The sequence below is a fragment of the Cydia strobilella genome, chromosome 25 (assembly GCF_947568885.1).
Source record: "Cydia strobilella chromosome 25, ilCydStro3.1, whole genome shotgun sequence".
Taxonomy (NCBI): domain Eukaryota; kingdom Metazoa; phylum Arthropoda; class Insecta; order Lepidoptera; family Tortricidae; genus Cydia; species Cydia strobilella.
Window position 1 is genome coordinate 5561736 of NC_086065.1, and position 24101 is coordinate 5585836.

General features: G+C 38.6%; 3 protein-coding genes and 1 non-coding gene across 6 annotated transcripts in view; 2 read left to right on the top strand and 2 right to left on the bottom strand.

Moving 5' to 3' along the window:
* Nucleotides 1–3887, bottom strand: part of LOC134752820 (adenosylhomocysteinase-like 1) — a 37600-nt gene extending 33713 nt beyond the window's left edge. Inside the window, exon 1 of the mRNA XM_063688571.1 lies at nt 3268–3887. Coding sequence (XP_063544641.1) covers nt 3268–3511 — 244 coding nt within the window. The 5' untranslated portion in view covers nt 3512–3887. The remainder of the gene's footprint in view (nt 1–3267) is intronic.
* Nucleotides 1–24101, bottom strand: part of LOC134752873 (peritrophin-1-like) — a 90544-nt gene that overhangs the window by 40135 nt on the left and 26308 nt on the right. The gene's annotated exons all lie outside the window — the stretch shown is intronic.
* On the top strand, nt 4185–22902 carry LOC134752759 (uncharacterized). 3 transcript variants are annotated; one of them, XM_063688451.1, is made up of 8 exons: nt 4185–4263; nt 6159–6276; nt 10237–10403; nt 12290–12393; nt 13246–13397; nt 13950–14024; nt 15962–16077; nt 16372–22902. In XM_063688451.1, exons 2-8 carry the CDS (start codon nt 6165–6167, stop codon nt 17497–17499), a joined length of 1854 nt encoding a protein of 617 aa, XP_063544521.1. In that variant the 5' UTR covers nt 4185–4263; nt 6159–6164; the 3' UTR covers nt 17500–22902. The 3 variants fall into 3 exon arrangements, with proteins under 3 accessions (XP_063544521.1, XP_063544523.1, XP_063544522.1); XM_063688453.1 differs by having other exon boundaries at nt 10252–10403; XM_063688452.1 differs by lacking the exon at nt 4185–4263 and adding an exon at nt 4284–4303.
* On the top strand, nt 9286–9358 carry Trnas-gga (transfer RNA serine (anticodon GGA)). The gene has a single exon. It is a non-coding gene; the product is annotated as a tRNA-Ser (tRNA).

Genomic DNA, 24101 nt, shown 5'->3' on the forward strand with positions numbered 1-24101 from the left:
ATTTAACGATAGATATTTAAAAAAGGGGGCCGCTACTTACTGTATTTTGTATTTAAGTACCTTTTGAATACATTATAATCACAGAAATAAATATACCATAGAAGACGCAAATGCATCCACTTCGCGTGTCCGAACCCCGACCAAGCGTCAAGGTTGACCGTTGACCGTCGCTCTTTACAGTCCACGACTCCACGCCGCTGGTTGTTGCAGCCGGACGTCCGTGAAAACTTAAAAAATGCTTTTGTGTGTGTGATTTGTGTTTTTTTAAGTAGTCACACTACTATATAGGTATAGATAATAAGACACTGTCAAATATATTGTACATATATAAATTAATCTTTAGATTTAAGATAATTGCCTTACCCTACCAGGGCCCCTGTGAAACTATTATATATGTAACACCTGTGTACCATGGATGCAATAAATAAATATGAAATATGAAATATATATAAATTAAAAACTGTAATAGATGTCATATATTAAAGAAAAAGTGACGAAGCCCTCCAGTGGTGAAGGCCGGATTCGAACCGGCGTCTTTAGCTATCGCGGCTAACGCCATGAACCCCTAGGCCACCCCGCCACGGCGGTGCCCGTCCGAATTTCTCGACTATATGCCATCTTAGTAAGACTAGGCGTCTTTGACCAGCTCTAAGTACATAGTAAAAGTTTTCTTATATTATTGTTTTTCATTTTACTATATTAAGGACCCCTGTCCGGTATAGGCTTCCATATCTTTCCACCTTTCTCGGTCTTTTGCCTTGATTAGCCAATTGGCTAATAATGATTATTAACATTAAATATAGTCTGTTTAACCATTGAATTGAGAATCATTGTTCAGAGCAGGCAATGTTCAGCATGGAACAGTCACCTGCAATAACATATTACTCTTCAAAGGCCGCAAAAATATCTGACACAATCTTATTTGTGGAGCCATAAGAGCGTGTCACATATTTTTGCGGCCTTTGAAGAGTAACATATTATTGCAGGTGACTGTACTAGTGAATGTTGATTATTATGTGTGAGGTGGTCAAACATTGTGGGTTCAAACCTCAGTTGTGCTGTATAGGGCAGATAGGGTATGTGAGCCACCTAAGGGCGCACCAGAGAGTGGATCTACACTATAATAACGCAAATTAAAAATTGCCTACTCCAAAGCACACACGCTGTGGCCGAAATCGGTCGGGCGAGCATCATGGGGCAGAAAAAATAGGTTCTAGATTTTTTTTATAAAGATGACAATTTTTTTGTCAGGATTCTTGTCATATACAGACAAGAGGTAATAAATAGTAATAGAGTAATAGAGCACATCCATGCAGTGGACCAAATAGTCGAAAAATATGTGGAAAAAGTAAAGTCTTATACCTGTGTTTCATTGACTACATGAAAGCTTTCGATTCAATTAGCCACAATAGCATATGGGAAGCCCTACAACACCAAAAAGTTCACCAAACATACATAGACATACTGAAAAATATATACGAAAGAAGTACAAGTAGAGTGAAATTAGATAAAGTAGGAACTGCTATAAAAATAAGACGAGGAGTAAAGCAAGGCGACCCTTTATCACCCAAACTGTTCATATCTGTACTTCAACACATATTCGAAAAACTGGATTGGTCAAAAAAGGGAATTTTTATAGGTGGAAAGTATCTAAGCCACTTGAGGTTTGCAGATGATATCATAGTTATGTCTGAAAATCCGAAACAACTGCAAGAAATGATCAACGAACTCTACAATGTCAGCAAAAATATTGGTCTGGAACTGAATACATCAAAAACTAAAGTTATGAGCAACGGAGCCCAATATCCAATACATGTCAACGAAAGTGACCTAGAGTATGTGGAAGAATATATATACTTAGGAAAACAAATAACATTCAGAAAAAGTAGACATATTGAAGAAATAAAAAGACGAGTTGGTATCACTTGGAAAAAGTACTGGAGTCATAAAGAAATTCTAAAATCAAACCTACCAATGACATTGAAGCGCAAGGTACTTAAGACTTGTATACTTCCCAGCCTCACCTACGGATGCCAAACATGGATCTACAACGCAAAGACAAAGAATAATATCCAGGTGTGTCAAAGGAGTATAGAGAGAAGTGTACTCAACATAAAACTTAGAGACAAGAAGAGATGCTCAGAAATAAGAAACACAACTAAAGTGATAAATGCACTCGACCACTCAAGATCCTTAAAATGGAAGTGGGCAGGCCACTTAGCCAGATTAGAAGACCAGAGATGGACCAAAGTGGTGACAGAATGGCAGGGACCTCATGGAAAAAGACACAGAGGGAGACCAAATACCAGGTGGATAGATGATATTGTCCCAATAGCTGGACAAAGTTGGATGAAGAAAGCACAAAACAGAACACATTGGAAAAAGTTGGAGGAGGCCTATACCCAGAAGGGATCCTTAAATTAAAAAATAAATATAAGTAAAATGAATTGTATACTTAAGGAATAAAAGGCTCTATTACTTACAGACAAGAGGTAAAGGTACCTAATTAAATAGCCAAATATATAAGCCGGGTCCACACAGAGCGAGCATACGCGAGAGGCAATTTCCTCATGCACAAAACGGCCAGTGTAGACGTGCCTCGCGCGTGCTGCCTCGGCCGAGGCATGTCTACTCTCACTCTGTGTGGGCCTGGCTATGAACCAACTACCACAAGAGATTGCTGGGATTTTTCCTCAGAGGAGAAGCAATCCTAGCTAAAGCCAAATGAAGGAATAAGGAGCAACAACAAGTGTTAATTGGAAAACAAAAATATTTAAATCTATAATACTTTTGCTGTAGAAGCGATATTTTTACTCTTTACCATCCCTCATATTTCTGTAATTTATCGACTAAGCTGAAAAATGGTCTGATTCGCTGGATATGTATGCCGCAAGTGTGTTTAACACTTCCTTTTTTTTAGCTCTAAACTGAAGAATATAGTGATCCCAATCCACTGAAAACGTCCCAAGGGAATAGATGAAAGCCAACGTGTGCTTAAGTACCTAATAAGTATAACAACAAATGACTCAGAAGAAACTACACAAATTTCCAAGACTCCTGAATTTTTTTTTTTTTTCAGAAATATATACATACCCTGTAAAATGCACCAGCCTAAAATAATAAAATTGTTAACATTACTCTTCATCTAGAAATAAACTAGACTAGTTTCAAAATAAAATGGTCAACATAGCAAGCAATTAAAATAATTTGAATTCCTGCCAACACTACAAAAACAACAGTAACTTTTTTTTACTTTTTTAAACTCACCAGTATAGGACGTAGAACTGTACGAATCTGCCGACGACGCCGACAGTGATCTACTTCTATATCTTGCAGATTTTTTTAGGGCTCCAGACTTGACTCTGGGGGCTTCAAACTTCCCAGCAGCCCCTTCTACTGTGGAGCCCCCTCGCACTTGCCCGGGGTCTGTTACAGGACTATCGCTGGCCACATTCGCCGCAGAAACACTTTCTTTCCGATGCTGATTGGGTTCTCCGTGGCCATCAGACATTTTTTATTTTAAAAAATGTGTAAGTTTTTTTTACGGTTTTCGTGACTTCTTACAAGTAGAACGGTGGGTTAAACTATTCAATCAATAAATTATAAATGTACTAAAAAATAATAGCGTTTTATGTAAGCGCATAAAATAAAAATATCAATAATAACACCACAATTTAGCCGCAACGGCTATACTTCTTTTATCCTAAGGAATAAACACAAATTACGGTAATAAATAAATTCTTTGGTTTAATTAATACAGTTCTTTTAAAGCTTTTTGCATTTTGGTTATAATAAGTAATACTATATCGGAAAAATCGTTTTTCCAGCTACACTTCCGCCCGTAGTTATACGCCCCTCCACTTCACCCCCTGAAATGACTGAAATGTCATTTTTCGATCGGCCCAAGATCCGGCGGATCCAGTGAGATAAGTTGTTCAAACCGGTAATTATCGACGTTTTCATGTAAGTTTAATTATCTTTTTATTTATTAAGACGATTCAAAAGTTAGTGGTAACACATGTTTAACAAGCCTTAATTATGTTTCGATAATAAACTTTAGTTTCATGGCTTTTCCACGGCTTTTCAAATAAATTTAAACAGAAATGTAAGTGCAATTTACAAAACCGGCTTTATCGTAAATCCACGTAAACCGTTTCGGACGTCACTAGTCTTACCAATATGGCAGTGATACGTATGACAACTGCAACTCCACTACACAGCTAGGAAATAATAACTTATTATTTGTTCATAATACTTTATTTGGTGAGTAAAACTACGAGAAATTACCTTAAAAATAATATAAGTAAGCGATGGCTGGTAAAAATATAGTTCGAGTTTGATTTATAAAACGTGTCAGAGCAGCAAGAAAAGGTCAATTTTGAAATCTGTCGTGGTTTTTACCGGCATATATTTGCATTTATATGAGAAATAAGCAGCACATATGTGTAACATGTGTGTTAGAACCGTATTAAAATAAACATAGTAAGAATCTGCTACTTTTTCATTGATTCTTTTGCGTATTACTTGATTTTGTGGAAAGCGATTTGATGCTTCACTCAAATCTATATAGACGTATTTCCCCATTTCGTGTCTAAAAAGTAGCTTTCTTTGTTCCATCCTGCTGCCTGTTACCGATTACGGAGTAACAGTGTATCTGTAATCGCGACACATGTTTACGTCCGTATACTTATGTGATATGTTGCTATTTCCTAGGCATTGTTTACATATGACATTAGCCAAGGCTATTTATTCGCAAGTTGTTATTTATGTAAGCACACTCGTCAAACATTAATGTTTGTGATTTATATTTTATGGTTTCTGCTGTCTGCTGCTCTTCATGTTTATGTTGTACGTTAAATCATTTGTATTTCAACATATCTAATAGCAATCCAATTTGAAGGAAAACAAAAATTACGCAAGTTAGTATAATAAATATTATAGGACATTCTTATACAGATTGACTAAGTCCCACAGTAAGCTTAAGAAGGCTTGTGTTGTGGGTTCTATATATCTAGGGTTCTATATGAGGTATATCTAGGTCTGAAATTAGTTTATATAGCTCCAGTTTATAAAACAAACTAAATAGAGCAAAAACAAGTTACAGACATAGATATACCTTATCCTATTGTAAGTACAGTTTCAGAGCAATCTAGCTAGTTGTTTTAAAATGAGAGCGGAACTATGTTTTTATGGAGATATGTGCTGGCCAGAGACCCTTAAATAGTGTATGTGTGAAGCGCTGGTGGCCGAGTTTTTCGGAACTTATATGTACAATATATCATTTGATATTTAACAGTCACTTTTCGGAATCATCATGAGGAAACCGGACTAATCCCATTAAGGCCTAGTTTCCCCTCTGGGTTGGAAGGTCAGGTAGCAGTCGCTTTCGTAAAAACTAGTGCCTACGTCAATTCCTAGGATTAGTTGTCAAGCGGACCCCAGGGTCCCATGAGCCGTGGCAAAATGCCGGGATAACATGAGGAAGATATCTTATTATTTTTATTATTATAGCCTTTTCTTCCATATTCTTTCTTTTTGTTTAGTTTATGCATTTTTGAGCAAGTAATTTTATTTGTCTTTATGGATCCCTCTCGGGGTGAAGGCCTCCCGTTTTATCCAACTTTCTCTATCTTCTCCTGTCTCCATCCAGTGTTTTCCGGCTATTTGGGTAATGTCTTCAGACCAGCGTTTCTTCGGCCTGCCTGTGCGTTTCCGTGTGGTCCCTTCCATTTTGCGGTTTGTATGGTCCATCCTTTGTCTGTCATGCGGACTACATGGCCAGCCCAGTTCCAATTAAGTTTGAGGGCATGGGTAAGAGCGTCGGTTACCTTGGTTTTTTCTCTGACTCTTGCGTGTCTTATTTTGTATATTTTCCGCAGCCCCGTCATACTTCTCTCCATAGCTCTCTGCGTAGTTCTTATTTTCTCCTTCATTTTGTTGGTGTATACCCATGTTTGTGAGCCATCTAACCGGGTCCACACATAGCGAGCATACGCGCGAGGCAATTTCCTCGCGCACTAAACGGCCAGTGTAGACGTGCCTCGCGCGCGCCGCCTCGGCCGAGGCACGTCTACACTGGCCGTTTAGTGCGCGAGGAAATTGCCTCGCGCGTATGCTCGCTATGTGTGGACCCGGCTAATAGTGTATATATGTTACAGCACATAATGTCGAACCCGGGGCGCGGGCGCGGCTACTCGGGCCGCCACCATCTGCGCTCCCCTCGGCCTGGCGACGACGATGCGCGCGCCTTGGCTGAACTGAGTCCGAGAGCCACAGGTAAATCCATACTAATTGTAATGTGGCAAATGTCAACTTTCCGTGTTTAACAGTAACGATTTGGTTTACTGCGACATATCGCATATTGCTTGTGTCAGCGCAACCTAACATGTATATATAGGCAGGCATTTAGAGAATATACCTTCCTGTACTTTCACACTTAAGGTGTTTCACTACCTACTACCCTGCCACTGCTACTCCACAAGACCAGTCAATACATCCTGTTATTTGATGGCAATCCTGCCAGGATCAGGATTATAAATGCGAAAGTCTGTCTGTCTGTGTGTTCCCTCTTCACGCTTAAACCGCTGAATCGATTTAGATGAAATTTGGCATAGAGATAGTTTAAGTCCCTGAGAAGGACATAGGATAGTTTTTATCCCGAAAATCATCCCTCAAGAAAGCAAAAAGCGGGGTGGAATTGAGATAATTAATGAAGTGCCTGCTAATTTGTGTGCATAATATGCTCAAATTGAATGATTGCTATGAGAATTTTTCCAGGCGCTATACTTACTTTAGCTGCTGTTACTAAGTCCACGCAGACGAAGTCGCGGGCAAAAGCTAGGAGTAAAATACTACGTGCAATCGCGGCTTTGAATTGAGACCCAGCGCTACAATCATGCTGTCCCTTTCTAATGTATGGCACTATCCCTTTCGGCTATTTAGGGTTGTCGAAATTCAAGTCATTATCTTATCTGTGGTCGTGCACGCGAAGGGACATCAAGTTGTGCCAACCCTAATAATGCTCGGAGCAATGCTGAGTCGAACGGAGCCGAGTTTGCCCGAAAGGAGGAGTGTGGCTCTGTCTAATTAAGTTGTGAAGGAAATGTTTTTTGAAAAGAAACAGTCCGACGAATTCCAGTTGGTGGACACCCCAACCAGGGCCGGATTTAGAGGTGTGGAGGCCACGCGCGGGGCAACAAAGGAGTGGAGGCCACGCGCGGGGCAACAAAGGAGTGGAGGCCACGCGCGGGGCAACTAAGGAGTGGAGGCCCCCTGGCTCTAAATTATTTTTTCGAAGTCTATTGTGGAGGCCCGAGGAGGTTGCGCTCCCCTAAATCCGGCCCTGACCCTAGCGTTTTTCATAGTTTTGATGTGCAGCGCCACGCGTGGTAAATTAAAGAACTAATTCGACCAAAATGCCGCGGCAAAATGCAAACGGCGCCGTTAATGCCGTAGGGTATTTTTTATAATGCCGACTTTTCGCGCTTGTGACGTGACGGCGCCGTTTGTAAACGGCGGATTCTTACAAAATGCCAGCTACATATATGTAATTTTTTTGTTATTTTTATACATTCTCATTTTTAGTTTAAATCGTGTGTCGATAGATGGCAGTATATTTACTGCTGTGACTACAAAATTTACTATGACAATAACTCTCTATACTATAATTATATTCTCTTTGGTATAACTTTAGCAATAGGGATTAAGATCCCTTTGGGAATATTTAGATTATTTCCTGTCCTCTGTGACAAAACTATCCCCTCAAATATTTACTCTATTTCCAAAGCTTTAAGATTCAAATTACAACAGCAGCTCGTACAGGTGGACGGCCAACTTTGCCGCAAACCAAACCGGGGTAATACTTCTCACTCGCACTTGCACAGTCGTAGCAGGAGTGAAAGAGATTGTAAATGATCTCGGTCGTAATCTTATAACTATTCGTAAACGTTATTGCAACGATATAAGGTCCATCGATACTCAAATAAGGATGTACCTGTTAGTTTTTACTACCTGAAAACTACCTGTCACCCACCTCACTATTGTATTATGTAAGGACGAATAAATAAAAAAGCGATCAGTCGTAGTAATTATTTGGTCGTTCGTTGTGGTGTATGTTAGGTCGCTGTATTCTCGTGGAAATAGTGATCTATTTAATATTTTGAATATAGTGATGAGTGTTGAAAAAGTTGTTACGGATCCTGATATTCCTGGTAAGGAATTCGTATAGGAGGTGCAAGCGCGCACTGTCTGTTCTTAGAGTTGGTCAAATACTATTCTTAGTAACATGGCATATGTGCCATTTTCAACCAAAAGGGTACTTTTTTTTTCTCATCTGGCTTCAGGGTGAATTTGCCAATGTCGGTTTTTTGACTTTCACGCGTGAGGAGAATGTTCGGTATTCTTGGGATGTATGTGGTGAAAAGGGTACTTATTGTCGGCTGTCAATTAGGCCCTATTTCCATATAGCTTCAATTTGAAATAAACCTTATCGACAAGCGACAATGTGGTACCTTTTGGTTGAAAACGTCACATATAAAGTAGTCAATAGAACTTGCAAATAATGTAAATATGACAGGTTTTGTTAGCGTTTCACACAAGTCACATAACCTAACATTTTTATGAAGGTTATTTTTCCTGAAATATTAATAATTAACATTTAGTTTAAGTAAAAATGTATATAAATAAAATATTTAAGTATATAGACTGTGGATAAGGTGATGGTTGTCCTTTCAAAGAGCGATATTACGAAGTAATGAAGCCTGAAAGTAAAATGTGGTATTTTCTATAAAAAGGGACCTTATTGTCGATGGCGCTTACGCCATTATAAACGATGCTCCGATATAAATACAATGCAGCGCGTCGCTGTGCGGCGTAAGCGCCATCGACAATAAGGTCCCTTTTCATAGAAAATGCCCCATTACAGGTTTACGGCCCGGCCACGACATCGCGCGGCGGCGGCAGCGGCGAGCGGCGGCCATAGGTTGGAGCGAGACACAGCGATCGGACCTTTGGTTCCCACCTATGGCCGCCGCCGCGCGATGTCGTGGCCGGGCGGTTACCTTTACAGATAGAAAGTTACAGGAGTTACAATACTCTTTAGGGGGCTTTCAAATATAACGTAACGCAATTTTACGAAGTATTTCGCGGCATTGTATTTATATAGGAGCATCGTTAATAATGGCGTAAGCGCCATCGTCAATAAGGTCCCTTTTTATAGAAAATACCACAATTATGGTTTGTTTACATTATTTGCAAGTTCTGAGAAATTGGGACGGGTTCCGCCGTGGCGGGGTGGCCTAGGGGTTCAAGGCGTTAGCCCGGATTGCTAAAGACGCCGGTTCGAATCCGGCCTTCACCACTGGAGGCCTTTGTCAAGTTGACATCTGTTTCAGTGTATAGTTTATAATTATAGTGCGGAAGGAATGAATGGGCCCTAGAGGGAAAATGCCTTAAAACCTTAAGTTAGCTCATTTTGCTTAATAGTAATGGATAATGGGGATAATTAGGGTTCCGTACCCAAAGGGTAAAAACGGGACCCTATTAAGACCCCGCTGTCCGTCTGTCTGTCAGCTGTGAAACGCCGGAGTGGGTTTAGTGGGTAGGGCCAAATCCTCCCCCCCTCTCAGCAAGAGAGGGGCAAGGAGCGGCGAGTCCCACACACCGTGCGTAAGTGCATTCCCACTCCGTCAAAAAAAAAGGCTGTATCTCATGAACCGTGATAGACAGTTGAAATTTTCACAGATGATGTATTTCTGTTGCCGCTATAACAACAAATACTAAAAAGTACGGAACCCTCGGTGGGCGAGTCCGACTCGCGCTTGGTCGGTTTTTTTTCTTAATACATAAAATATGAGCGTTTCTTAAAAAAAATGCCACTAAATTTTGTATTTTTTTCATAAATTTTGTATTATTTCTACTCAGAATCACGAGCTCTTTCGAACCTAATGGGATCAAAAAATGTCCCATGTTTTTTTTTCTATTGTGTTACCATTTCCCCATATACTTTGTATGGCGGTAACAAAAAGGAAAGTTTGAAAAATGTATGGAAATTTTGGTACCTATACTTTTTTTCTCCTATAAGGATGAAAAGGGCTCGTGATCCTGACTAGAAATAACACAAAAGTGGCAAAAACGGTGACATAAACAATGGCAAAAAAAAGAAACGCTCATATAACAAATGAGAATCACCCAACATCATTCACTCATCATCCCATAAATAATCGAAACAATTTAAAGCTCCCGTGTTCACAGACAAAGAGCCAAAACAGGAGAAAGAGAAGGAAGATGTGGCAGACAATGAGAGGAAGAGAGAGGAAGTGAAATATCATGTGAGCGGAGAAGATGAAACGGCTTTGAAAGAGCTGCTGCAGATTGAGGAGCAGTACACTCCGCTTCTGACATTGGTGAGTTCTATATTTACTAATATTATAGACAGAAAGAGAGAGATGTGGGAGACAGGGAGAGGAAGAGAGAGGGAAGTATCATGTCAGCGGGATGGGGCAGCTTTGAAAGAGCTGTTACAGATTGAGGAGCCGTACACTCCGCTTCTGACATTGGTGAGTTCTATATTTACTAATATTATAGACGGAAAGAGAGAGATGTGGGAGACAGGGAGAGGAAGAGAGAGGGAAGTATCATGTCAGCGGGATGGGGCGGCTTTGAAAGAGATGTCTGTCTATCTGTGGCATCGTAGCTCTCTATCGGGTGGACCGATTTCGATGCAGTTTTTTTCATGTGAAAGCTATCATCATCATAGCTATCATGATAGCTAGACAGTTGAAATTTTCACAGATAATGTACCTAGTCGGCTCATAAGTTCTGTCACTGGCCTTTAAAATTTAAATTTGGAACTCCTAAAACAAAAACCGTTCTGCATTTGAATTTCGAATCTTTATTAAATATTTGAGTAGTATAATTTTGCAATTTTCTGTTTTCTTCAACATGGAGTGGACGCTTAAAGATAGCCGTACCGCAATAATTGCACTATATCGTTGTGGTCACTCGCCGACTAAAATTTTTAAGCTACTTGAAAATTTAAAATTCTCTCTAAGATTTGTGTATCGTACCATAGAAAGATACAGTGAGGTCTCTAGTTTAAATGACAAGAAAAGAAGCGGTCGTCCGCGTACAGCTAGGACTCCAGCGGTTGTACAAGCAATTAGGGCACGCATTGCCAGAAATCCCGCTAGGAAACAAAAAGTTATGGCCCTCCAGATGGGTTTGAGCAAAAACACGGTGAAAAGAGTGCTTAATCAAGACCTGAGACTTCGTGCTTATAAACGAAAAACTGGCCATCTTCTCAATGGTCGGCTTAAAGCTTTAAGGCTTAAAAGATCTAAAGCTTTATTGAAGAAGTACGCTAAAAATAAGCACCGTTGTATACTGTTTTCGGACGAGAAAATTTTTGACATAGAAGAAAACTGTAATAAACAAAATGATAGAGTGTACGCTCGCAATAGTAAAGAAGCGTCTAATAGCATTCCCCGTATTCAAAGAGGTCATCACCCTTCATCTGTGATGGTTTGGCTGGGAGTTTCTTATGCGGGCGTCACTAGTATGCATTTTTGTGAGAAAGGAGTAAAAACTAGTGCCAAAGTGTACCAAGACACGGTGTTGACTAATATTGTGAAACCACTATCCCATACGATGTTTCTAAACCAGCATTGGGTTTTCCAGCAGGACTCTGCTCCAGCCCATAAGGCAAAGTCTACACAAGCCTGGCTCGCCTCCAATAAAATCGACTTTATACGGCATGAAGATTGACCCTCCTCTAGCCCAGATCTTAATCCTTTAGACTATAAAATATGGCAGTATTTAGAGGAAAAGGTGTGCTCAAAACCTCATGCAAATCTAGACTCGCTGAAAAAATCTCTTGCTACGGCAGTGGCCAATATCGACATGAAAGTGGTGCGTGAATCCATTGACGACTGGCCACGAAGACTTCAAGCCTGTGTAGATAATAATGGCGGTCATTTTGAATAAATGTTATACATTTAGATTCTCTAGTTTATAAGCTTTCAAACGCTGTACAAATTATACGGAATAAACTTTTGATTTTATTTGATACTATGTATAGGTATATGACAGAACTTATGAGCCGACTAGGTATTTCTGTTGCCGCTATAACAACAAATACTAAAAACAGAATAAAATAAATATTTAAGTGGGGCTCCCATACAACAAACGTGATTTTTTTTGCCATTTTTTACGTAATGGTACGGAAGCCTTAGTGCGCGAGTCCGACTCGCACTTGTCCGTTTTATTTATATTATTCACTATTTATTTTCAGTTAGAACAATTCTCGCCGGGCGAGGACGGCATCGCATTCAACAGGAAATTGAAAAATTTCGAGACTACGGTATCCAGCATATGCCCTGATGAGGCACGCTTGCAGTAAGTCTATTTGTGGTATTTTCTATAAAAAGGGACCTTATTGTCGATGGCGCTTACGCCATTATTAACGATGCTCCGATATAAATACAATGCCGCGCGACGCTGTGCTGCGTAAGCGCCATCGACAATAAGGTCCCTTTTCATAGAAAATGCCCCATTTCAGGTTTACGGCCCGGCCACGACATCGCGCGGCAGCGGCGAGCGGCGGCCATAGGTTGGAGTTGGAGCGAGACAAAGCGATCGGACCTTTGGTTCCCACCTATGGACGCCGCTCGCCGCTGTCGTGGCGGGGCCGTTACCTTTACAGATAGAAAGTTACAGGAGTTACAATACTCTTTAGGGGGCTTTCAAATATAACGTAACGCAATTTTCGAAGTGGATCTTGGCCTCCGACACCAAAGACCGCTATGCTACTCCAAGATCCACTTCGGGTCGTTGCGCCACAGCAGTAAATAATTTTCGAAGATTTTTGACACACACGAAAAATCACGAAAATTTGATTCTCGATCAGATGGCGCCCCTAGTTTTGGCCTACTCTCGTATAGAGGGCGTTGACGGTTTCGTTTGTTATTTATAATTTTAACGCATATCCGTTGAAGAACATGGGTCATAATCATATAAAAATAATTAATGTAAATAAAAAAATCATTTATCTATATTTAAATACAATTTTAACGTATTTTTATAAATCTTAATTTTTAGTTTTAAAGTATGTCGATAGATGGCAGTGAATTTACTGTGGTTACAAAATTTACTATGACAGTACCGCTCTATCTTATTATATCCTCATTAATACTACTATCTTTCTTTGTTACTAGTTCGGCCAATCTAATTGATGTATAAACTTGACAGACAAGCTTTCGGCACGTTCCGCGCGGCGGCGCTGCTGTCGGCGGTGACGTCACGCAAGCTGGCCGCCGTGGGCGCCTCCTTCACGAGACAGTCGCGACAGCAGTTACTGCGCGGCGCTCTACTCAACGTCGTTATGCAGGGGACATTCTCTAGTAAGTAAAAACGTACCTCGGAAATCAAGAAAATTTGATTCTCGCACAGATGGCGCTACCACCAATACCAACCTTTGGCCTATTCTCGGTTATATGGCGTTGACGGTTTCGTTTGATATTAAACAATTTTAACACATCAGGGAAAGAACATGGGTCATCTTATACGGAGTTACATAGGTCTTTGCTTCCGTAATACAATGCCGCGCGACGCTGTGCGGCGTAAGCGCCATCGACAATAAGGTCCCTTTTCATAAAAGATGCCCCAATTAGTCTAGATTACTTACGTGTTATCACTCCATGTTTAGTGGTTCTGTGAGCTCTCGACCTCGCGAGCGTAACTTAAAACTGAATAAATGTAAGGCTCCGCCATTAAAAAAAAATCCGAGAAAATAATCGACAATTTTTTTTTTTTTAATCAAACCTGCTCACAAAATTTCACGAAAATCGGTTGAGAATTGCGATCTGTCAAGGACATCATCCCGTTGCCCAAGCTTAAACGAAGACCTTCGCTATCGCTCGGTCAATTAATTTAGAACCTTATTTTGTTTACAGAATTGGACGTGCTAGAGAGAGCCAATCCTCTATTCCTCATAAATGCGGCTAACCTCATGGGGGACTATTTCGCAGGTAACAATCGTAGACTATGATATCATAAATACTTATCATGAGGGGTAATCCATTAATTACATCACACGTTTAGGGGGGGGAGGGGGTCAAAAAAATGTGACATGTTGTGACAAGGGGGAGGGGGGGAGTCACAAACTTTGTGACGTCACATTAAGTTATTTAAATTATTTAATTCGCTTTACAGTTCAATATTCAAAATCCCCTTGTTTCCGAGTACTCGTTTCTGCTGACTGTTGATTTATCACTCTTCATTAATTTGTGACATTTTCAACCAAAAGGTACCACATTGTCGCTTGTCAATAAGGTTGATTTATAATTGAAGCTGTATGGAAATAGCGCCTTATTGACAACCGACAATAAGTACCCTTTTGATTGAAAATGCACAAATAACAAGTTTTTGGAACGATAATTTTTATAATCGTTACTTCTTTCCTAATCTGTTTTGGGTTATAAAATAACTAATATTTCTAGTGTCAAAAATATTTTGATAAAATATTAATAATACTTAATTCGATTTGCCGATTTCATTGAATAAATGTGACGTCACACCCGGGGGATGGGTTTGCCAAATGTGACAAAGTGTGACAAGGAGGGGGGGAGGGGTCAAAAAACCTCGAAATTCGTGTGACGTAATTAATAGATGAACCGTGATGGGCAAAGATAACAGATGTTCACTTATAACCATACATCGGGGTTTTTTGTGCGGGAATGTTTTTGCTCTATTTCATTTGTTTTATAAACTGGAGCTATACATATAAACTAATTACAGACCTAGATATACCTCATGTCATTGTATGTGCAAAGTTTCATTACAGTCCAACACGTAGTTTTAAAATGAGAACGAAACTCCGTTTGTATGGGAAGGTGAAATTCGACCGAGCTTGCCGAGGACTCTTAAGGATTTAGTACTGATTCCAAACAATGAAAGTAAAGGCCAATAGGGTATTCTACATTTTTGTATGAATGGTATCAGTCGATCAGGTTTGTTTTGAGGATCAAATCTCTGTATGGGACCCATTTTTTTTTTTATCTGGTTTTTATGGAGGCTTTGGACACTCTAGGTAAACATGTCAGCCTCATGGGTGCTATCATAGTTCCCTACTCAAGGGAGAGGTCAATAAAGTGGTAAACACTGATTGCTTTGTCCGATATAGGCTCTGCCAACCAACAATTGATCTGTCCATGGTGCATGGAGCCCAGACTACCAAAAATTCTTTTTCTCAAGTCCGAATTCCGGACGCATTCCAACAACACGTGAGACAAGTCATCAGTCTTCTGACAGTTTGCACACAGTGGTGACGATTTAACACCCATCATGCACAGAAATTTGTTTGTAGGGATGTGTCCGGACCGGACTCGGAAAGCTGAGACTAACACTTTTCTAGAGAGATTGGCAGAATCAAACCAGGGTATCCACAAGGGTCTATCTTGAATTGTTCTGTACCAGATTCCAACACCCCTTGATAAAACCCATTTTCTTAAAGCAATACAAAAGTCACAAATGATGGTCAAAGTCTGGCACCCGCACTTTACTGACGAAACGCTTCATACAAAATGACATTACATCGTGACGTCAGCATGTAACGTCGCTATCGCCTAAAAGAGTTACAAGCCGTGGAAAACAAGGAAATTGCGATTTTGTCGATGAAATATTGCGTTTGTGTATATTGTTGCTATACAATTTTTTTTTTTTTTTTTTTTTTCAATAAAATGTAAGGAATGGAATGGTAATATATTTAATAAATCAAATGGTTCCATTATTTTCTTCCTATTTTTTTTCTAACTGATGTATTTATTTATTCAACCCATATATTTTTTAAGTTTCCAATTTATTGTGATAAATTGCTCATTTTCTATCTATTTAACTAGATTTAGTTATAAAAACATGTGGAAAATACCCTATTGTACTAAACATATTATATATTATGCCATTGCAGAAGCGCGTCTATGCAACGGCAACAAGGTCCACATCCTGGCCGGTCCGCTGCTGCAGTACATGAAGGCTCTACTCGCTAGTGATGACATCCGTGCCCATCGCAGTCTCGCTACACAGGTACTACATGTTCTCTAATCTAATTATGACTACCGGTCTGGCCTAGTGAGTAGTGACCCTGCCTGTAAAGCCGATGGTCCTGAGTTCGAATCCCGGTAAGGGCATTTATTTGTGTGATGAGCACAGATATTTGTTCCCGAGTCATGGGTGTTTTCTATGTATGTAAGTATTTACTTTTTTACTGATAACAGGGTTGGTCAAAGTTGTTCATTAAGACCTACATATTCATCTCCGTACAATATAATTAAGAAAATGTCCCATTAAACAATAAAAGAGTACTTTTTCTATTTCCAGTTAATGCAGAATGGCAGAGAACTCCTATCAGTCTTATCTCAAGAATTAGATGAACTCTCCATCTCCATCCGTCTCCGTCTCCTCTCCCCGCCTCCCTCCAGCATCATCTGGCTCCTGCTGTCCGCAGACCTGTGCCTTAACAAGTTCCTCCCGCTGCCCAACACGCTACAACAGTTCTACGCTGCACACTTAGACCTTGCCTCTGAAGATAACTACAGCGAAGTCAGCTACGGATCATGGAAGAAAAGCCCCGAGAAAGAGGAGTATAACCGAACTGATGTCAGCTCAGACTTAAGTGACAAAATCTCACAGAACATCTCTCAAATAAGCCTCGACGGAGACGGAGAAATGAAACCCAAACTTAGACCTATATTAGGCGCTGGTGCCGGACTATTAAGACAAGAACAAGCTTTATCCGTCAGCCATGACAACTTCGATACTTGGACTAGCAAAAACAGTCTTAGCAAGAGATATGATTTGAACTCTTGGCGGCAAGAAGAGGAAAAGAAAGAGGAAGAACCTGTGTTCAACCCTACAGTTCTACCCCCGAATCTACAGCAAAATTACCCTGTAACTGTGCCAGATTACCCACCACCTAACGTACCAAATGTAAACAGATTCAATAACTACATGCAAGAGAATTATCCTAACTACTTACAGCAAGGCGACGGAGCGTACATACAAAACTCGTACACAGCGAACACTAATTTCAACTCTCAAGGAGATGGTTTCGTTCAATCCCAACCGTTCCCCAATGACCAACCAGCGCCGGAAAGGGTCAATAATGAAGTACAAAAAACAAGCGCCAGGCGGCCCGTTGAAAACTGGAGGAAAGATAAAGAGGTTGAAGATCCTAACAGAAATCGACAGAGGAATTGGACTCGACAGCGCTCTAAAGATAACATAAATGATGAAAAGGAGCCAGAAAAAGAGGAGAGATACCGGTCAAACTCTAGAAGTTCTCGAGAGAAAGTCCCCGGTAGATTCCGGCGCAACAGCACAGAGAATCCAGACGGAGTAGTGAGCGGAACAGGGAAGACTCCACCCAGAAGACATGTCTCCGATGTCCCGAGGAGTCAGAAATATTGGGACCACGACGATAGATGTGACAAGGACTATAGCAGTTAGTGATTTAAATATGAAATAATTCTAGTAAAATTTTAAGTGACTGTGAAATTCATGTGGATTTTGCGGTAGCCAAGATTTCTGATGATTCCTACGAAAGCAATCGGTATGTGACTCCAAATAGTATATTAATTATAATCAAGTTATTTCCATAAACAGGGAGGAATAAATTAATGAAGAGTGATAAAACAACAGTAAGCAGAAATGAGAAAACTCGGAAACAAGGGGATTTTGAATATTGAAATTAGATGGCGTTTTCACGTTAAAGATAAAGATAATTTTATGTTTTCTCCTCCCTGATCATTGATAATAAAAAATAAGAGATTTGATTTGTGTCTTGTCACTTTTGAACACAAAATAAGTTATTATTCACAACGACGGGACTTAATCCCGTAAAATTAGTTTTAAATTTACATCTGACGTTTCGTTTTTAATTTCATGGCATAACATGGAAGTCATGGAACCCAGTCATTGGTAAATGTAAGCAAAAACAAATCGCAAGTTGAAAAATCGAATATCCTGAGTGTTATTTGTCGACCCGGTGACATCCCTAGTGCGCAAAACGTTCAACTTAATAAACAAGACCAAGTGCGGGTAGTTCGAAAAACTCTCACGCCTAGAAGATGTTGATGTCAACAACAGTCTTCTCCGAGACCACGGGGATAACGCCGTCCTCGAAACGTCGGAGGTAAATTTAAAACTTATTTAACGCGATTAAGTCCCGTCGTTGATAATAATAATGAGTAAAAATTGTGAGACAAAATAAGTTGTTTACACGTAATTATGCTACTATTTTTTCAATGGGTGTACTTCTTTTACACCAGCATCGATGTAAAAAGAAGAAAAATGATTGCCTCAGAAACAGAAAGTGTGACAACTTTGCCCATGTATCAGAAACATGAAAGTTTCAACTTTGCCCGGAGACTAAATAAATGTGACGCCAAGTCTCTTAAATTCTGTTATCAGTTTCAATTTGCTGTCATCCCACATATCGTGGCGATTGTTATACGAAATACGAATGTCATAGAGTTCACACTGGCATGTCAGTGGTGTCACATAGCGGGACGAAGTTACACCAAAACCACTAGATGGCGCTATGTGACAGTGGTAATAGTAATAACCTATGTAATCTTCAGATATTTATAATAAAGCGAAAGAGCTTGATGATGGGTCTTAAAGTAATCACGTTGGTAAGGTAGATAAATGAAGTTAATAAGATGGTTGCTAAAATATTATTAATTTTGACTAATGTTACAAAAAGCGGATTTAAAGTGTAAGTCCAAAAGTAGCATCATAGTCTTAATAAATATTTAGGTTTATTGAAACAAGGTAACCTTCAACTAAGTCAGTTGGGTTGTTGCTAACTTTGAACTATGACTGTCCTATCAAATCGTGATAACATGCAATCTGAATTATTCCCTTAACCTATGCAGCATAAAAATAAGCTCATTATTTTTCATATTTCACAAAAAAAACTTAACAAGTTTTTTAACATCCCGGGACCGGGACCTTTATCCCTTAAATCCCTTTATATTAGTTGCTCAATTCTCTACAGTACCTTAATTCATGACAAAAGTAGAAATATTCCAATAGATACAGGATTTAGATATTTACGATTGATGATGATTTACATTTTTGTATCATCAAATCTGTCTACTTTGCCCCTTTAATTTTTTTGTGAAAAAATTATGCTAAACATTGGCAAAGTTGAAAACTTGATGATAACAAAATTGCGGATTATGTCTGTTAATTTGAATATAGTTATAGTTATAAAATAAACGAGGGTTAATTTAATACACTTTAGTATAATAAAAATAAATACACTATTAGACACTCCAATAGATTTACTCAAATATGAATACATATATTAACTCACATTTATAGACGGATTTATTTTATTACCTTTATTTACCGACGTTTCGACACTGGTTTCACTGGTCGTGGGCGCCGCTATAATCTGCATCTTCTCAAATTATTTTTACGCCTAAGACGGTAATCTGTTAAACGAAAGCCATTGTTTCTTTTGTTAGAGCGGTCGGCCATTGTGTGCCATTGTGTCTGACAATGGCACGACCCGTAGCACGCGCTCATACACAATGGCACACAATGACCGACCGCTCGCACAAAAGAAACAATGGCTTTTGTTTAACACATTAGGGTCTTAGACGTAAAAATCACTTGAGAAGATTCATACTATAACTGATGTCGCAGCAATCTGTCAAAACAGAGATTTGTGCAACTACCCGACGAAAAGTGTATGAAAAAGTTTGGGATGAGTTAATATATGTGTTCAAAACGCGAAGTTTTAAATATTATATGAAACACATATTCTAAATTCATGTTGTATTTCATAAAAAACAGTGCTCATATTATTTCCATTGTAACATTAATGAAATTCATAATATTAAATTAATTTGTGTAATTAGTCCATAATCTAGATGTTTATTTAAATGATAGTCATAGTTTTTGTATGTAAGTTAGTCCGGTGCATTTATAAGAAACTAAAAACATCAAAGAAATGGGTTGTCTATCGCAGAATAATGACAGACAAAATACTTTAAATAAAATGCTCAGTGTGAATAATATAATAATTAATCAAAAATAAACGTAGGGCAGATCATGATACTGCATGTTACATCCCTAGCGATTTCTAAGCTAGGCACATATTTGCATTAAAAACTCAAGTAATAAGATAAATGAAAATAGGTATGAAATCCTAAAATACTTAGTGATAGTTAGGAATTTAGGAAGTATTGCGTGGACAACCCAATATAGGCTCCGATATTTCATAGGACAAAAAAGACCCAAGAGCCTAGAACTACAGGTTTCAACTTGGCAAAAACTCGTAATACTAAGGAATTAAAACAGAATTTATTCATGACTCACATGTGAGTCACTGGCCGTGCGGAACTGTTTGAGCATGACCCATAAGCTGAGTCGCTGGCCCAGAATGGGTTAAATTTTATTGGATAAAACACCAATAAAACCCAAGTAGAATTTTATGGGTTTCCAATTTCGCCCAACTTTATGTAATTTTGCCCACAGTTAAAATGGTCTCAGAAGTCTCAGAACGTCATTTTCGAGCAAGAATGATTGAATTATTTTTCTAATAGTTTTTAGGCAATGTTCGTTTTGGCAGCCAGAATAGGATACTATGATATCCATTTTTAATTGTTAACCTATAATGAAACTTATCATCATGATGGACGAAAATCGTTCGCCCAATTTACGTTATTGTTTCTAAGGAAATTGCAATATTAACTGCCTTAAGTAGTTGTAGTAGTGGAGTTTTTGCCAAAAAACATTAAATTACTAGTACCTGTATAGTAAATACTGCACAATTTTGTTTCAGTACACAAACTCTAGAGTAATTAGAATAATTGACGAATAGGATTTTTTTCACAGTGGATTATGTTGGTATTATGATTATGAGCCAAGTTAACTTGGCAGATTTTAGGGAAAGGCATTTGACAGTGACAATCAGGTATTGGTCGAGGTTTTCTTCTAAAGGAGTGTATGTTCAGATACTGATGAGTACATTGGATGATCTGATGAGATATATCGGAGCGCCCAACGTGCTCACAAATATCTGAACACACCTCTATTGTCGTGGCTTTAGAGTGCGTGTTCAGATATTTGTGAGCACCTTGGCCACTCCGATATATCTGATGGCGACTGTAGAATGACAGTGCAATAGCTACGGAATAAGTATCGTGATCATTTATTTGAAACGTTTGAAAGTGATAGCATACACTGGACTGTGTCAATATTTATAAATTTAGTATTAAGATGCATACTATTGATTTTGTAGATTGACTTTTGTGCTACAACTCGACAAAAAATCATGTTTCGGTCTACAGATTATAGTATGAATTTTCACAAATGATTTTTACGCCTCGCATCGTAATCTTTTAAACAAAAGCATTTGTTATTTTTTGTTCAGCGGTTACCAATGCTACCGCTACCTAAACGGGAACAAACTCGTTTAAAAAGACATTTTACCGTCCTATTTATATGGTTCAAATTTATGTAACAGCTCATTCTGAGGCCACACACAGGCAACCCATCGTCCTTCATTACCCAAACTCGTTATCTCAGAATAAGCTGTTACATAAATTTGAACCTTAATATTATTACGATAGTTGCTTTTAACGACATGGTTGCTTTCGCACGCGCTCGGTACGCGACTAAGGCGCCTTTCCATAAAAGAAACAAAGGCTTTTGTTTTGATTAGGGTCTGAGGCCTAAAAATCATTTGAGAAACTTCATTCTATACATGATTCGATTATGTTGTGGTCTTATCAAAAATAGGTAGTTTTCGATACTTACTGGTGCATTTCGCATTTTGCTACTAATCCATTGCTCTACCTTTGGATCGAGAGAACTACAAGTAATTTAAAAAAATCCAGTGTATGCGTGGTCTTCGATGGATTTAGAGTACCTTACATACAATTTGGTTTCGCCAAAGTTGTCAAGAGACGTAGATTTGTTTTAATACTTAGGAATTAATTAATTATGAGTACGAGATAGTACTAAGGTAACGCAAGGAGGCTGGGCCAAGCAGCGATCTTGGACCTATTGTACTTTATGTGATCAGCAAATCAGTTTTTCGAAATTCTCTGCTCGATTATTGCAAGAGCGACAGAAATGGGGATAGAACTTCGAAAAAGGATTTTGCTGTTATAATTTCTTTTTCATCAATATGACAATTTTCGCGATACAATGACAGTAGTCAGATGGTAAAATAGGGGTTGCGTATGAGAAACATCACATTTACTCCAATGGGTGCCACTTACCCTGACAATGTTAATTTTGTATTCTATTTTATAATATCGGCAAATATATGTCATGTTTAGATTGACGACGTGTGAGCGAACTTAAAATCTATTTTAATGGCATAAAAGAGCAAAATTGCACGCGGCAGTGCGATAACGATAATGTAAGGTAAGCTTGGATACGACGCGTAGATTTTGTAAGAATTGCTATAAAATATTAGAATTAAAGTTTCTTAGAATGCTCGGGAACGATTTGTATAAACTTTGGGTTTCCATTGTGCTCAACGGTCTCGTCACTGTTTTTGTGTAAAAATATTTATGAATATTGTATTGTATGTAAAATATCTGTTATCAAAAGAGCGAACATGACGCAACGATTTCGCTGTTAACAATATTCTTTAAATATTTTATGTTACGGGCATAATTTATTTAACTAAAAATCTTGTGTAAAAACTAACCATGTTTGTATATTTTCAATGGAATTGTAGAACAATAAAAATTGGTTATGAATTTAATTTAAATAAAAGAAGTACGTTCAGTATGATTAATTTTATTTCTTATTACATGGAAATGGCGGCGGCTGCTGCATACAGAAATTATGTAATCACGAATAAATTGAAATTTGATTTCATTGCATCGTTTTATTTTATTCTACTGCGATATCAGAAGCAATTGCAACTTTAACGATTTTTATTTTTCTGGACAAATATGTAGTTAGACAAAGCTAATTCTGCAGCGAACTTGCTAGCACAGAGCGTGGAAGTGTTATCTTGAACTTCAAATATCTATAAAATTGTGACGTTTAAAAAACACTCCCAGGCTCTGTTACCAAATTCGCTGCAGAGTTAGCTTGGTCTAAATCTAATAAATACGCATTGAATATTTGTCCAGTTAAAATGAGAATCATTATACTTACATGCTGGAAAAAAATTATGGGCCCTGGAGAGATAGTGCCTTAAAACCTCAAGTTAGATCATTTTACTTAAAGGAAACATTCTTTTATTGTTAAAAAGAAACAAAACTGCATTCAGATTTTTCATTTTTTCAATTTCGCTTGTCTAAAAATATTCTTAAGTACTAAATAATCGATTTTATGGATATTTTGTACGACAGACCGAGAGTACGAGGGACGAGACAGAGTGTAAGACCTAAAGTTTCTTGGAGAAATCTTTTTCAAAATAAAATATTGTTTATGTAAAACTACCTACCCGGCCTGGCTTCGCCCGGGTGCAATGCTGATGTATTATACATATAAACCTCTTGAATCACTATCTATTAAAAAAAACGCATTAAAATCCGTTGCGTAGTTTTAAAGAATTAAGCATACATGGGGCCAGACAGCAGGAAGCGACTTTGTTTTATACTATGTAATGATGAGCTAACTTAAGGTTTTAAGCATAGACATAGTATAGTAGTTAATATAGACATGAAACTGAGTGACCGGGTAAGAGCAAGACATATTCATGTATTGACAGGTTAATGTATGGCAGCATAATCCTTTTTCTCTTTCACTTATAAATTTCGGTATCTCGCCATCTCCTACCTATGCTGCCATAACCCGACCATGAAAAAAACCCGGTCGGTGATAAGGACAAAAACATGGCACTATTTTCTCTTTCCTCTTATGGGAATCGCAACAAGATTATCTTTCTCTATCAAAGAGTGTCAGGCCCTTGGTTTTAAGGCAGTTTTCCCGGGCCCATTAATTTTTTTCCACACTATAATATTAGACGCGCGAAATTACTAACTGTTATGTTATACTAGACCTATTTCAATGTATAATTTCTTCCTTCTGTGAATAACAGCAGAATAGGCAAATGCCGTACATCT